Source organism: Protopterus annectens, chromosome 8.part0 (genome assembly GCF_019279795.1).
Source record: "Protopterus annectens isolate FY-2018-M chromosome 8.part0, PAN1.0, whole genome shotgun sequence".
Classification (NCBI taxonomy): domain Eukaryota; kingdom Metazoa; phylum Chordata; order Ceratodontiformes; family Protopteridae; genus Protopterus; species Protopterus annectens.
The window spans coordinates 1,568,334,558-1,568,351,088 of record NC_056741.1 but is presented as its reverse complement, the minus strand read 5'-3'; the positions used below and the strand labels follow the sequence as shown (position 1 = coordinate 1,568,351,088).

Below are 16,531 nucleotides of genomic sequence, written 5' to 3'. Positions count from 1 at the left end.
AAACATACCTATTTTGCCAACATTTCTCACTTAAGTCACAAGCAAAACTTAAATCTTTGGATCTATTGGTTCTGATGACGTTCATTTTGTTGATGCGCAAAGGTCCATCACAGCTGGAGCTGAGGATGCCTTGTATGCCAGGCATAAACTGCCTCTCAGTAATCTGTAGGAGACAGAATACAAAGACTGGGCTTTAAGGTGCTCTGTATTAGACAATATAGTTATTTCCTGAATTCCCTTAGTAAGGAACCTTTCTGGGTATTCCAACTTTTGCATATGTCTAGTCAGGTATGCTACTGACATCACCCCACAAGCCAAGTGGTTCCTTGTCATTAACGTACTTATTCTACAATTAAAATATGCTATCCTTTATTTTTACACTTAATTAATCAAATAATACTCATCTAATTCAAACAATTAACAACATTTACAAATTTATTTGCCTCTCCTCTCAAATGAGATACCAATGTACCTCTTACAAAATGCAAACTAAACTAGCTTCCGATAGCATACCATACTACCTTACATCTATCAGTCTTTCACATTCAGGCATATGTAGAAAAACTATTATCCCATCTTTAGAAAGGAACTAAAATTAGATTCTCTCTCCCTACATTCTCCATTCGCAAGGTGATGTGACTCTCTCCCTTGCCAATCCACTTTTCCACAAATAATTTGTTGAGAAAAGCTTTAGCAAAGTCACCCTGTAAATTGGAACCACCTCACCTGAGGAAAAAAAACTGCTCAAAAATCAGACCAAAAAACTCACCTCTAACAAGAGTACCTTTGCAGCAGTTTCAGTGACAATGAGTAAATGGCCATCTTGATTAAGCCCAGACACTGCAGCAAAAATGATATTCTATTCTTTTATAAATTCAGTTGGACTGCATCACCGTAGATATGTAAATATCCAAACGTTGCACAGTTGTGAGAAATGTAAATATTGCAGAATTCTAAGTGTCAATGCACAGAGGATGAGAAAGAAAATCATATTTTAAAGTGTTTTTTGCATGTGGGCAAGCTCTACTGCACCCCACACATCCCCACCTTATAATATACCAACTACACAGTTACATTAACTTGAAGAAGAGGATAATTCCCCCAAAACAAGCATCACTGCCAGCACAAATTGCCAAAAGTGATTTCGCATGGAGGAAGTCCAACAGTCGATATCTTGAACCTCAGGCAACTCAAGCTGGAGTGTTCCATCTTCATCAACAAGTAGAGTAATGACTGCAAGGACTCTTGAAAGGCAGTTGGTTTTCTCACACTGTAATTCTTTTAAAATCTCTTTTGTAATATTGTTTGCTTTTCCTGAATGTTCTTCTCTGTTTCTTTAACTTTGTGGTATAAGTCAAATGTAGCTGTACTAATACCACTCACCTCAGTAATATGTATTACAGTAATCTTTACATAATGGCTGTAACTGCCATTATGCCTGGATCATGACTGAAAATTATCTTTGGATATATATATATATATATATAGAGAGAGAGAGAGAGAGAGAGAGAGAAGCAGAACACTGGTAAAATACTTGTTTCTCCTTTCTCCCAGTCTTCATAGGTGTCCCTCAAGGGACCTTTGCTATTCAGCATATACATATATAAGTTTTACACTGTCACATCTCCTTCCACATTGATTCAATATGTAGATGATGCTACAGTGATTTGCTCCACCCCCTTCTTGGGACTAGAGACTGTTATTCAGGAATCTACTCAATAGCAGAATGGTGGATAGAAAATGCTCAACTTACACTTAATTCTAAAAAGAAAAAAATTACATTTGAGTTCGATATTCATTAATTAATGTCAGAAAGAAAATCACCATAGGCTTGGAACTCTGTACAGAGCCCAGCTATTTCTCCAAAATGAAGCTAGAAACCAGGTCCCTGAGACTGCCAGTAAAAAACACAGGAAACTTTCCTGTATAAAAACAATACTGAGTGCTTCCTTCGAGTGTAACCACAACTTCATCAGAATACAATAAAGCAGTGCAATGCTCACATTTCTTACTGGTCTAGGTCATAAATCTATTGCATATGCTTATCTAAAATTAACACTCTTATATCTGTCTGTATCCTTAGTAACCTGCACAGCAGCCTCCTAATCCAACTTGAACAATGTTACAATATAATTGCCATATTCACTACTAAACTGTCCAAGGAATCTCAGCTTGCCAATCTAAATACAAGAACTCATTGGGGGTGTTTTTTACTCTAATTATATCTCCAAGATATGGAACACCTGGTTTACTATCATTATTGCGAACGACAATCGGACGGCAGGTATTATGCTGAAAGCTAGATTGTCATTCACAAAATGTAAAATGTATTGCAAAGTCGAACACACTTATGCGAATGCAGTAAGTGTGTTCAACAAACTGTAAGGAGACTGCTGTGTACAGTGGGGACTGGAAATTCATCCATATCCCCACTGTAGTGTGTTCTCAGAGCTGGAATATATTATTAGTGGGGTGGGGTGCAGGTGGGCTTCCCCCCCTGCAAAAACATATGTCATATAAGTGTTTGGGTGGGGGGGGATGTGGGGGGCTTGCCCCCCTGAAAAAACATATGTTGTATAGGAGTTTGATTTACATCAGCTCCTATATGGATATGTTTAGTTTCATACAACGGTGCTGTGGTACTGGGAGGAATGTACTGAATGAAAAAAAATGTTAGCTGTTTTCAGCATTGCCATACACAGAGTTCGACATCTACATCGAAAAAATCTTTCGTAATTTTGGAGCGGCATTCTGAACATGTGTGGTTGTGCATTTCAACATTATGCTTCGGTTTACTGACTGAAAAACATATTGTAATTCGATTTAATGATAGTAAACCGGAACACCATACCCATCCCACTTAGGGAGAGACCTCTGTGCTCATTACATAAATTCAAGATTATGTCAATGTTACTATCCTGTCCTATCTATTTTATTCTTTCTGCTTACACATTCCTCTCTCCTTCTTACTATCACGTGTGATTAATCTAGTCTAATTACATCATCCTCTCTCATCTAACTTTCAAGTAGATTACCTACCCAAATGCCTCCACCCCCATCCACCTTCCTAAGTTAAAAGCACCACTATTACTTTGGAACCATCAAATACTGAAAATTGCATTTGACATTTACTAACTAATTTGTAATGTAATATTTTACCTGCCACATCATTTGCCTAATTATCATGCTAGTGCAACTATGATGTACTGTATAAATCTTTTTTTTTCTATTTGTTATGGATCTTTTCTCCCTGTGTCTCTGTTGAAAAGGAGTCTTGCATGGTCCAGTTGGATAATCCCAGTAAACAAATGCAATACATAAATAAATGCATTTTTGGTTTGCTATACTTAACAACCTTTCTTTGTGCTTCACTGGCATACTGACAGAAAATTGTGCCATTATCATATCTTAAATGCAGCATTACATTGCTTCTAGATACTTATTTCCTTTGCCCTGTTAACTGCTGGTGAACTTCTGTTAATTAGACTGTTCATCATGCTGCACTTTCCCCCTTCCCTCTTCTGTTTTTTTTTTTTTTTATTTCTTCTCACTAATGATTATACACCTTGTGCCAGTTAGATGAAAGGCTACTCCATGCATAGTTATGGCCTAACTTTTCTTCAGTCACTAATACTACAAGTGAGGTTGTCAACATATTTTTTCTGTAACTTAGTGGTACTTCTATAATTCAACTTAACATTTCTCATGTGTCATGTTTATGTATTCACCCTCTATTTTACTTTTTTGCACACTATTTATACAGAACATGATGTGATTGCATCTTGTCCAGAATTGGTTTCCTGTCTTATTACTGGAGCCCGCCGGGATAGTTTAATTATTCCCATAACCCTAAACTGGATAAAATGGTACAGATGGTGGCTGGAGGTTTCTAAATAAAACAATACCATGCATACACTAAACTGCATGTGTTAAATGTTATGGGGGGAGGGTCTGAACACTAAGCATATGAGCAGGGAAAAAGGAAAAAAAAAAGAGCATTCACCAATATATAGTTTCGCATCTATTGCACTTTTGTAGATTTTGCCTGATTCTGTCTGTTACTTAAATGTTAAGAAATTCCATTAGCCTTGTATATCAAAACACCAATATAACCACCTGTGGGGTCCCCTCCTTAACAGTCTTAAACATGTAATTATCCAAAACAGGCTGTGTCATTCCAACCCATTTTAAAAGTATTATATTTATGAAACATTTAAAACACAAAAAAATGCAGATCTTATTCATTGTATATAGCTTCTAAAAGTGAAAATTATGAAGTGAATAACCAAACCAAAAACAAATGGGTGCAGAACTATATACTACTAACTACAGAAACATTGTGCAAAGGTCCCCATAGGATCAAAGGAATCGTTTATGATGTTTCAATCCAATAGACATGAGGAGAAAGTGGAATCAAATCTGATTACTCTTACAAGTTTATAGCTTTCACCCTACAAAGACAAGGGACTTCCTCAGGAAAAAAATATTAACACAAGCCCCCCCCCCCCACCCCGATTCGATTCCATTTTCACCATTGTCTATTGGATTTGAAAAGTCATTAATGTTTCCAGTGTTCCCATGCTCCTACACTGACCTTTGCACAATGTTTCTGTGGTTAAAATTATGAATCGCTGAAAATGCTTCCATTACTCAGAAAAAGATCTATCAAGGGACTTACCGGACAGGCCATTCTCTTCTTCATGTATCTGTTGCTGACAGTTTGTCTGCAGCGTCTGCTTTATTTGTTTCAGTGTTTCAGCTACAGGACAAGACATGATCAGATGCAGAACATCTTCAGTATTCACCATTAATGATGCTGCCGTCTGGATATGAAGTTCATCTCCTGAAGAAGTAATACGTTTAACTGATACCCATCTTACCAGAACCCATTTCAAATAAAAGTAGCTATAACTACATTACCATGATAATATATTATTATTACAGCTAGCAAAGACAAATGTAAATAAAACATTTCAGACAGCTGAAAACAGTATTTCATACTCATGTTTTCCTTTCAACTACCATAGAATCAGTTGATTTATTAGGATTTAGGGGAAATGATTCATTTAAAGTGTGATAGGCATCAGAATTATCTCACAAGTGGTTGCGCAATAAATATCCTAAAGATTCAATATATAAACTTTTTAGTATATGAACTGCACATGTATATTTCTTCTCAGGTGTTTACCCTGAAAAGAAACACTAGAGTCAGCACCCTCTGACTAAATTTATTATGTTGTGATTTTCTATGTTAAATGACATGTGCAAGTGACACACTGTTTTAACAGAAAACTGTATTCTACTTGAAGAATTAAGCTGCTGATTAAGATTTTCTGAGCAGTGCCTAATACCTATAATTTTACAGACTATTTGTGCAATTAAACATTCACTGCTACTGACTGATGAGCATGATGAAATGTGACTAGATGTCAGTATCTTGTCTGATGTGCAGAATAACAGTTGACAACCCGCCACTGTCATCATCTGAAATTACAGTTAGGAAAAAGCCCAGGCAAGTTTTTTAGTGAAATTAGGAAATTAACTTTGATCTTTTTGCTGACTACAATGATACAGTCTTGGTTGAAGTTTTACTGCAAGAAATTTAAGTCAACAGCTTGCTTTAAAAAGAATGGTGTTACTTTTCCCTTCATTTTGTAAGACACTACTCTGGTGGTTAATGAAGTATTCTGTTTAGGGAATTTTTGTTCTGCTCATATCAGATTTACATTATTACATACAATAGCAGCAATAGACTGGGACCCACAACTGAAGGGGCCCATGTCAGGGAAAAAGAAATTTTATATATATATATATATATATATATATATATATATATATATATATATATATATATATATATATATATATATTTATATATATATGAGTCTACTTTGTTTCATTGAAAGCTCATTTCACTGAATTTCAATTCACCCTGACCAAATAGCTGAAAGCTCAAATTACTGAAAACTCATTTGACCGAATCTCATTTCACTGAAGTGAAGTACTGGCACTGTGTAGAGTACTGTAAGGCAACTAAAAGGTATATGCCTTTTTACCCAGTGCAGTGTGATCCTAGAGTTTGTATATAGAGTTGGGGGGGCACAGCACCCCACCTAGTTTGGTTTTATATTATATTTCACCGAAAGCTTCAAAAAAATACATTTTAAACCATAGGCATGCATACTTATAACGCCAATGGCTCTTTCCAGAAGACAATATAAACCCAAACTAAGTGGGGGGCTATGCCTCTCCCACTCCCACACCCCCCAACTATATATACTAACTCCAGGATCACACTACAGTGGGGAGAAAGGCATATACCTTTTACTTGCCTTACAGTACTCTACACAGTGCTGGTACTTCATTTCAGTGAAATGAGATTTGGTGAAATGAGTTTACAGCAATTTGAGCTTTCAGCAATTTGGTCAGGGTGAATTGAAATTCAGTAAAATGAGCTTTCAATGAAACAAAGTAGACCCATACACACACACACACACACACACACACACACACACACACATATATATATATATATATATGTACACAATATATATATAAATATATACACACACACACACACACACACACACATATACATATATCTATATATCTATCTATCTATATATATCTATATATATATATATATGTGTGTGTGTGTGTGTGTGTGTATGTATAAATATATATATATATATATATATATATATATATATATATATATATACATGCACATACACATACATATATATATATATATATATATATATATATATATATATATATATATATAGGTTTAGGACTATTCACTGAAAGCATATTTCACTGAAAGTCAAATGACTGTGCACAAATCACTGAAAACACAATTCACAGAAACACATTTCACTGAAAGTTATATATGGCCTTTTCCCCACTGTAGTGCAACCAGGAGTTAGAATATATAGTAAGGGGGGAGTGGGGGGCACCACCCCCCACATTGGGGGGGGTATGGGCAGGGTGTAGCCTCCCACATAGTTTGGATGTATATTAAGTTTAGAAAAGAATAATGTATGGAAATTGCAAGTATCCATGTGTATAGGTCAAAATATTTAAAATAGGTAGGGGGCTATGCCCCCCACCCCCTTTACCATACATTCTAACTCCAGGGTCGCACTACAGTGGGGAAAAGGCCATATATAACTTTCAGTGAAATGTGCTTCAGTGAATTGTGTTTTCAGTGAATTGTGCACAGTCAAATGTCTTTCAGTGAAATGTGCTTTCAGTGAATAGTCCTAGACTCATATGTATATATATATATATATATATATATATATATATATATATATATTTATATATATATATATATATATATATATATATATGTGTGTGTGTGTGTATGTATATATATATATATATATATATATATATATATATATACACATATATTTTTTTTTAAGTTTTGGCGTATTCAGGACTGCTAACTCAATTCACTACATTTATGTTATGAACATAACAATTATCAATGATACTTACTCATTTTACTAAAATAAAAAAGAAAGAAAGAAGATACTTGCAGCACCTATCATTTACACATATGCACACAGGCAGCATGCTCTGGTGATACTATTCACATCAGGGTGTTTCACTCATTTATTTATTTGCTTTAAAGTGCAAATATTTCTTTCTAAATAAATAAATAGCCCACTGCTATCCTGTGTAAAGTACCACAGCTTTCTGCTCACTGTATTCCCAATGAGAAATTGGAAAATTTGCTTGTATATGATTTTTCAGTAGCAGATTTTTTTGCCCCAAAAGTACCTGCTGCACGTTCTCAGCAAATAGGTGCCTAAGAGAAATAAAGTCCCTATCATCCAAGCAGTCAGTTGAAGATGCTTGGGGTTGGGATGTATCAGACAACTGTTTTTTTTTTGTGTGAGTAGATTCATCCTGTGAGGAAACTTGTATTATACCATGACCCCCCCAAAACGTGCACACTGATTGGCCAGCGTGCCCGTTGTAAATCGAGTTATACTAATGGAAAAAGGTCCGGTCACCCGGACTTTTTTCCATTAGTATAACTCGTTTTTTTAAAACACTGTCTCGCTATGTTAAATGGGTTTAACATAGCGAGACAGTGTTTTAAAAAAGAGCAACGGAGAAAGCAAGATCTCCGTTGCTTTTTTTAGTGTCTCACTATGTTAAATGAGTTTAACATAGCGAGACTGTTTTAAAATAAGCAACGGAGATGTCCGTTGCTTATTTTAAAACTGTCTCGCTATGTTAAACTCATTTAACATAGCGAGACACTAAAAAAAAGCAACGGAGATCTTGCTTTCTCCGTTGCTTTTGTCCACAGCTCTGATGTACTGCGCAGGCGCACAGTACATCAGAACTGCCGCGGATGCCAGACATCTGTGGAAGGGCAGTAAACAGGCATTATACTATGCCATTATTTAAGAAAAGTAACAGTTTCTTTTCTTAAATAATGTCATGGTATAATAGCAATAACCCACTTCTGGGTGTGGGTAATGCTAAATTTACCCACGGTTGGCTTTGTTTGGTCCCTCGGGCTTTGCCCTCGGGACCAAACCACGCCAACCGTGGGTAAATTTAGCATTACCCACACCCAGGCGTGGGTTATTGCTATAGTAATTCTCCTGGCCAATTCTAAACAAAGGGAGAACCACTGTTGCCTGGGTGAGAAGACAGTCACTGGAATGATCTTCAAGAATTCCTTCTGAATCTTCAGAAGTCCACTAGATATCACTGGGAAGGGTGGAAAAGCATAAAGGAACATTCTTGTCCTAGGAAAAGAAAAGGCATCTGTCTGCCAGGCCTTCATGCATGGAGTCCTGGAGTAGAATTGTGCCAGTTGAATCTTCAGAGAGGATGTAAAACGGTCTACTTGATAAACTCCCCACAAATGGACCAAACAATGGAAGACCTCCTCATCTAGTTTCCATTCATCAACGTCTGCCTGCTTGCCTGTCACACAATTTTGCTATAATGGAATGTATGATGTCTAGCATGAGAACGTGCCGTAAACTATACCCCAAGCTAACATGACTAGTCTGCATAGGGGATAAGAACTGGTTACCCCTTGCTTGTTGATGTACCACATAATTGCGGTATTGTCTGTAACAATTTGAAGAAGATCTGGGGACCAAAGGTGGTTCAGAGAGTTGAGAGCCTTAACAAGAGCAAGCATCTCTCTTATATTTATGTGCTTACATCTGTCTTCTTGTCACAGGTACCTTGAACTTGTTATCCCTCGTGACACTGTAGCCATGAGACCCAGAATTCTGAGGTATTCTTTTTCAGAGATTGAAGTCTGAATGGAAAACCATCAAAATTGAGTTAGATATAGAGCTATTGTTTCTTGTGGAAGAAAAGCTCTTTGTATTACAGTGTCTAGCATACACTCTAGGAACACAATCCAGTGTGATGGAGACAAGAAAGACTTTAGAATATTCTCTTGGAATTCTAGTTTGTGTAAGAGATCTCTAATCCACGAGTGAGATTCCTGAGACTTTAACAAATATTTTGTAAAGATAAGCAAGTCATCTAAATATGGAAAATGTGGACTACTTCATAGCTTGCAATGAGACAGAACTGGAGTTAAACAGTATGTGAACACTCTTGGTGCAGTGGATAGTCCAAATGGTAATGGAGAAAACTAATAATGTTATCCAGGCACACAAAATCTTAAGAAACACCTGAAATGTAGGTGAACAGTGATATGATGATAAGCATCTCTTAAATCTAGGGTTAACAGGAAATCTAAATGAGAAACAAGGGGTAACTGGCTGTGAAGTGACATCATTTTGAACTTGGCATTATCACAAACTGCTTTAGGAAAGACTGATTCAGAACAGGAGCCCAGGCATTTTCTTTCATTGGGAAAGAAACATCCTTGTATAAAAACTTATCCAGCTGGGAAGGAGGAATTGTCTTTATTACTCCTTGAAACAACATATATTAGGACAGGGGGAATAGAGTAATTTGGCTTGGTGGATTTGGAATAACTCCCTGAAGGGGAGCAATTCCTTCCCACTGCCATCTGTAACCTTGTTGAATGACCTTCAGACCCTATTTGTGTGAAAATATCTGTTGCCAAACAGACAGAAAATGAGAGTCAGATTTTCTGGAAAAGATAAGGTGGGGGGCAAGGCCCCTTATACAGTCCTTTTAACTTACTTGACTGTCCTCTGTTCTGGGGGGGGGTCCTGTTTTCTTTTCAGAACATCCTTCACATTGTTTTTTTTTTTTTTAATTTCTGCTTACCAGCATTTTGCTGAGAATGTTTATTATGCTTCTTATCAAACCTGAATTGGAGGGGGGTAGCAAATCCCTTGGAAAATATGGAAATGGAGGGCTGAAAACCCTGAATCAGATTACCCCACTCTTCACATTTTTGAAAACCTCTGCAGCAGAGGGTCCAAAAACTAATTCTCTATGCAAAGGAAAATTTCACACCTCATTTTTTACATCCTCAGGCAGGTTTTAAGAACACAGCCAGGTGTACCTCCGCAAAACAGTACCAGTGGCCACAGCCCTGAAGGAAGTATCTACAGAATCATAACATACTTTAAATAATGGTTAGTGACATGTAAAATGAAAGAAACTACACCACTCAGAGCAGGTGTTTCTTCACAGGAAGGAACTACAGATAAAACATTTCTCATACTTTTACAATTAATCAAAATAAATTTAACATACAAGTCTGCCAATTCAAAATTCTGAAAAGCAAAGTAGTAGAAGCTTTCACTTTTTCCCATACTTAATAATTTTACCACCTTTGTCTGAAATGTTCCACAGCAGCTGAATTAACTAAAGCTACAACTGCTCAATCAGATATGGGAATAAGTATATAAAAATTGAAGTTAAGTACCCACCATAACTATTTATTTTACATTTGTTTACTGGGAAAGTCCGACTGGACACAGGTCCATTTTCAGTGGAGGCTCGGGAAGAAAAGCTCCAGATTACATTCATAAGCAAACAGTAAGAAAAATATTACACGCATACATTACTCAGGAAGCAAAAAGCAGAAAATGATCAGTGAAATTCAGGCAGTACATAGTACCAGCTTTGGATACAATACAACAGTTCCGGGGAGTCTCATGTCTTATAATACATGCAGTACATTTTACAAATATATACATTCAATATTGTAATATTACTGGGATTAGGATAGGAATCACACTAAAGAGGGGAAATTCCTGTGAACATGACAGAAACTACAGAGTGAAGTGGAGTAAATCATATCTATACTTTAAATGGGATTATTAATAGACTTCTCTCATGTTTGTGTTATGTATTATAGATTGTATGCCATTATTTACCATGGGGAAATGCAGGATCAAAACCATTTGTTTGTGAAGTGGGATTTGAGGAGTTTTGTAAACTGAGTATTGGAGTTATTGGATGTTAGGTGGCTAGGTAGGGTATTCCAAGCTTTAGAAATAGTGTGGCTGAAGAGAGATTTCTCAGCTTCATTATTATTATGATTACTTTTACTGTCATTAGTGTCTCTTAGATAATGTGTGCACCACGTTAGCTTTTACTGTCTGTAGCCTAGGGTTTTACTGGTGATAGTTTACATCCTCCTGAGCTGTGAGGTAGTTAGACAAGAAAGTCTCTTTGCTCTACATCTTCCTATCAGAGCAGTTACTTTGCTGGAAGTAAATGACGCCTTCTTTACAAAGCCTACTGTCACAAGCACAAGTCAAGGAAGCATTTACTTCACTTGCCCTACTGTTTTACATCCTCCCGAGCTGTGAGGTAGTTAGACAAGAAAGTCTCTTTGCTCTACTTCTTCGTATCAGAGCCGTTACTTTGCTGGAACTAAAGGACACCTTCTTTACACAGCCTTATTTCACAAGCACAAATCAAGGAAGCATTTACTTCACTTGCCCTACTGTGTATGTCTAAATTGTTTAAATCTCTGGTAAACTATACATATTACTCTTTTTTACATTAACAGTTATTTACTGTAGTGCCCACTTTATCATAATCCTATGGTTTGGTCCCTGCCCTCTCCCCATACTATCATTTTATCTATCGGTCTCTGTATTCTGTGTATTCATTGTGATTTTTAAACTGCTTTTTGGGTTTTTTACTCTGTCCTGTGGGTTTTGAAATAGCTTCTAAGTGAATTTGGCTTTTGTTTTTGGTACTTGCCTGATCGTCTCGTGGAGTACCACCATCTACTAACTGTCAGCCTTGATTAGCATATTATCCTTCCCCTCCCATCACATGTCATTCAAAGAGATTATTTAGCCCTAGAGTGATTCTGGCGCCATTTATAAAACCCATTCCTATTACTTTTATTGTCATTGGCGTCTCTTAGATAATGTGTGCACCATGTTAGCTTTTACTGCCTGTAGCTTAGGGTTTTACTGGTGATAGGTATTACTACTGTTTCTTTTTGTACAATTTAGTTAAATAACATCTACTTTATTGGTCTTTGCTAACTACAGATTTTAGCATTCATTAAACTACTATCAGTGTTCTGCCCTCACCTTCACTCTCTGATACTTTTTTGGTACTCACCTCTACTGAGGGTCTGAACCCGCTCCATTCTCCCTTCGGGTTCACTCCGCTCCCCTACCCTATCCCCAATTTCCTCCCACCCCACTACACCTCCCTTCGGGCTCACTCCGCTCCCCTACCCTATCCCCAATTCCACCCACCCCACTACACCTGACCTTATACTTCCTCTTAGTCAACTGACATACTTTCTGCTCTAATCACTTGTCTTAGCCAATTATCAATACCTCCTACTGTAACACCACACCCATACTAGAACTTACACATCATAACCCCACCTCCACCACTCACCAACAAACACTACTTAACCTATCCAAAATAAACTACAATGCATGTCTTACTACTCTTGCTCCTACTAGCCCTCACCTCCCTTTCCTACATTACAGCCACACAAACTAGTTTACCCCTAGACAGCACCTTATTCCATACAACACTTACTGAAAAACACACAGACTCCCTCATAAACTTTACAGTCTGTCCAACACTATTTAACACTAGTATTATGCTACACACTTCTAACATCCACCTATCTACAACTATCAATAAGAAAGCAGTATATATATCACTCTCAAACCTTACCTATGCTATCAAACACATATTCAAACTCAGTAAAAGACTTCTTATCGCTGGTGACATACACCCAAACCCAGGGTCCAGTTTTGATGACCCCCCCCAATAGACCTCAATCTGCTCTACTAATAATTAACATCAATATAAAGAGTATTTCCAATAAACTCCAAGATCTACATGCTATTATTACTCATTACTCCCCTGACATTCTAACCATTGCTGAGTCATGGCTAAAACCACATATCCCTAGTGAGGAAATTCTGCCACCAGGTTACAACATCTTAAGGCTAGATAGAGAAAATAGGAAAGGTGGTGGAGTTGCAATGCTATTCAAAAATGAAATAAACCTCCAGCCATTTCATGCCCCTCTGCCAACATTTCAAAACACTGAAATCATAGACTCTCCTACCAATAAACAATGATAAAAAAATGTATATTTTTTGCTGCTACAATTCTCCTGGAAATAACTCTCCAGCTATTGAAGAAATCCTTCAATGGCTGAATCAAAACTCCCCTCAAGAAACAATTTTATTAGGAGACCTCAATACTGACTGGATAGCCTACAACTCCAACAACACCGCTAACAATATTAGCCTCTATGGTTTCACACAACTAATTCAAGAACCCACCAGAATAGACAAAAAAACACATAAACAATCCATTATTGATTGGACACTAGTAAATAACCCCAAATATCACTATCAAACTGGATGCTTATCTGATGTTCTCAGTGACCATCTCCTCACTTTCCTTCTAAGGAAACATACCAAAACTCCTAATCCCATTATCTATAGGCACATCAGGGATGATCATAACTTAACCCCAGATAACCTAAACAACATTCTACAGCAATGTAACTGGCAGCCTCTGAGACTTTTACACCTGGATCAGGCAGTAGACTACTTTAATGATATATTTATCTCAGTTCTAACTTCCATTGCACCTATAAGAAAGATAAAAACTAAAGTTAACTACGCTCCATGGTTAAGCAGGGACACAACAGCCCTACTAAAAACTAGAGACAAGGCCTGGAAAAAGTGGAAACAAGAAAACTCCAATCATACCAAGCAAAAGTGTAGCCAACTTAGGACTCTATCCAAAAAACAAACCAAACTAGACAAACAAAATTACTTCCTAGGTCTCCAAGACAAATACTTAAAAACTCCCCAAAAATGTTGGCATAGTATCAACTCCCTACTAAAACTTGGAACAATTGCTACCCCCACCCTCACCTCCCACTAGACTAACAGCAAAGATATAGCTTCCCAACTTAACTGTCATTTCATAACCTCTATCCAAACTCTGTCCAACCAACTAACAAACACTAATACCTCACCAGCCTCATCTACTGGGAACTCTCCTAGCAACTCTTCCAACCTACCTTCCTTCTCTCTCTCACCTGTCCCTACATCTAAAATTAGAAACCTCCTCCTCAAGCTAAAACATACCAGACTAGCAGCAGATGATATTCCTGCTAACTTCCTAAAAAGAGCAGCTGACTCACTATCATATCCAGTATCAATCCTAATATACAGATCCATTTAGGAAGCTTATGTGCCACAACTATGGAAAATATCCTACATTATACTTCTTCACAAAGGTGGTAAATCTTATGAGTTTTCCAACTATCGGCCTATAGCCATTCTTTCCCCCTTATCTAAGATCCTAGAGAAATGCATACATTCACAAGTTATGCAATTCCTGAATATTAACAATCTTCTCTCCTCCACCCAACACGGTTTCTGCCCTCAACATAGTACAACTTCTGCTCTTCTCTCCTTCACCAATCTGGTTAATCATCATACAAACAGCAACAACTATGTATCTGCTACCCTTTTAGACCTCTCTAAAGCATTTGACATGGTCTCACATGCTAAACTATTGGATGCTTGTCATTCTCTGTCCTTTACTTCCCCTACTATCTCCTGGTTCAATAGCTACTTATCAGATAGAAAACAATCTGTACAATGGCCTATCATCTTCTCTTACTAACTGTACAGGAGTACCACAAGGCTCAGTATTAGGACCACTAACAATCTGTACAATGGCCTATCATCTTCTCTTCCTAACTGTACAGGAGTACCACAAGGCTCAGTATTAGGCCCACTACTCCTCACTATCTTTACAAACAATCTTTACACCACCTCTAAGCAACCCAATAAAACCAAACTTCTCCTGTTCACCCCTAATAAAACAAAAGTGACTCCCTCTACTTTCACTATCTCATCTAGGAATGGCATTATTATTTCTCCTTCCACACACACAAAACTCCTAGGAGTGGAAATTGACAACAGCCTATCATTCGATCTACACATAGCACAAACCATTCAGAATGTTCACAAAAAATGGGAACCCTGTACAGGCACAAAAACTATCTCACTGAGAAATCTAGAACTACCCTAGCTCAAACTCACCTCCTATCAACACTTACTTATGCTGCACCAATCTTAACCCATACTAGAAAAGCAGATCTGGACAAGTTAGAGTCATGCTATAACAAGACTGCCAAATTTGCTAACAATTCCCCCTTTAGAACTCATCACTGCCAAGTACTAAAAGACCTTCAATGGCTTGAATTTCCTAACTTACTAATGTACAAACAACTCACCTGCGTCTTTATCATCAGAAACTACCCAGAAAAAACTCCTGCCCTTAAACAGCAATTAACCTCCCACTCTACCAGTCGCCCTCTCTGCTCATCTAATAAATGTCTCCTCAGTGTTTCTACTGCTAACAACACTGCTGGTAAAGCCCTATATTCTTACATCATAGCCAAGAAATGGAATAATCTCCCCACTAATATTATCTCTACTACAAAAAACATAAACTTCAAAATATTACTCAAATCTCATCTTTGGACAATATGGATCTGCCCATGTATCACTTGATAATCATTATACCTTCTCTTCTCCTTAAAACAACTTGAGTCTAGAATTCACACTATCCTACTTGCATAGAAATGCATATTCTTAGAATACCTCTCTTTTGTCTTTGTACTTCTTTAAGTGTAAGCTTACTAGAAATGTAAACTGTCTTTACTACCTTTGTAAATAATTAATCTAACTGTATTTCGGTCCTGCATTGCCTGTTAATCTTTTTTTTTTATGTAATCCACTCCCTTCTTTGGTATATTTTCTTTTTGTATTAACTTCTTACTATATCTTAATTGTGGAGCTTTTCTCCCTGGGCATCCACTGAAAATGGACCTGGTCCAGCTGGATTTTCCCAGTAAACAAATCAAAAATAGATAAATAAAATGTTTGGTGACATCTAGGAGGTTTTGGGTACTAGATCTCAAGGTTCATGTTGTGATATAAGGCAATATTAGATTCTGGAGTGCTGGGATTTTATCAGGGTAGTAGTATAACTTGTGTGCTAGTGACAGTTAATTGAGATGCAGCAGCTGAGACAGCACCAGCCAGTTTAGCTGTTTGAG

At 37.2% G+C, this 16,531-nt stretch overlaps 1 protein-coding gene across 1 annotated transcript in view; it reads right to left on the bottom strand.

Moving 5' to 3' along the window:
* The window catches only part of LOC122808514, a 1,519,214-nt gene that overhangs the window by 552,982 nt on the left and 949,701 nt on the right, over positions 1-16,531 (bottom strand). Inside the window, exon 14 of the mRNA XM_044079469.1 lies at positions 4,679-4,843. Coding sequence (XP_043935404.1) covers positions 4,679-4,843 — 165 coding nt within the window. The remainder of the gene's footprint in view (positions 1-4,678; positions 4,844-16,531) is intronic.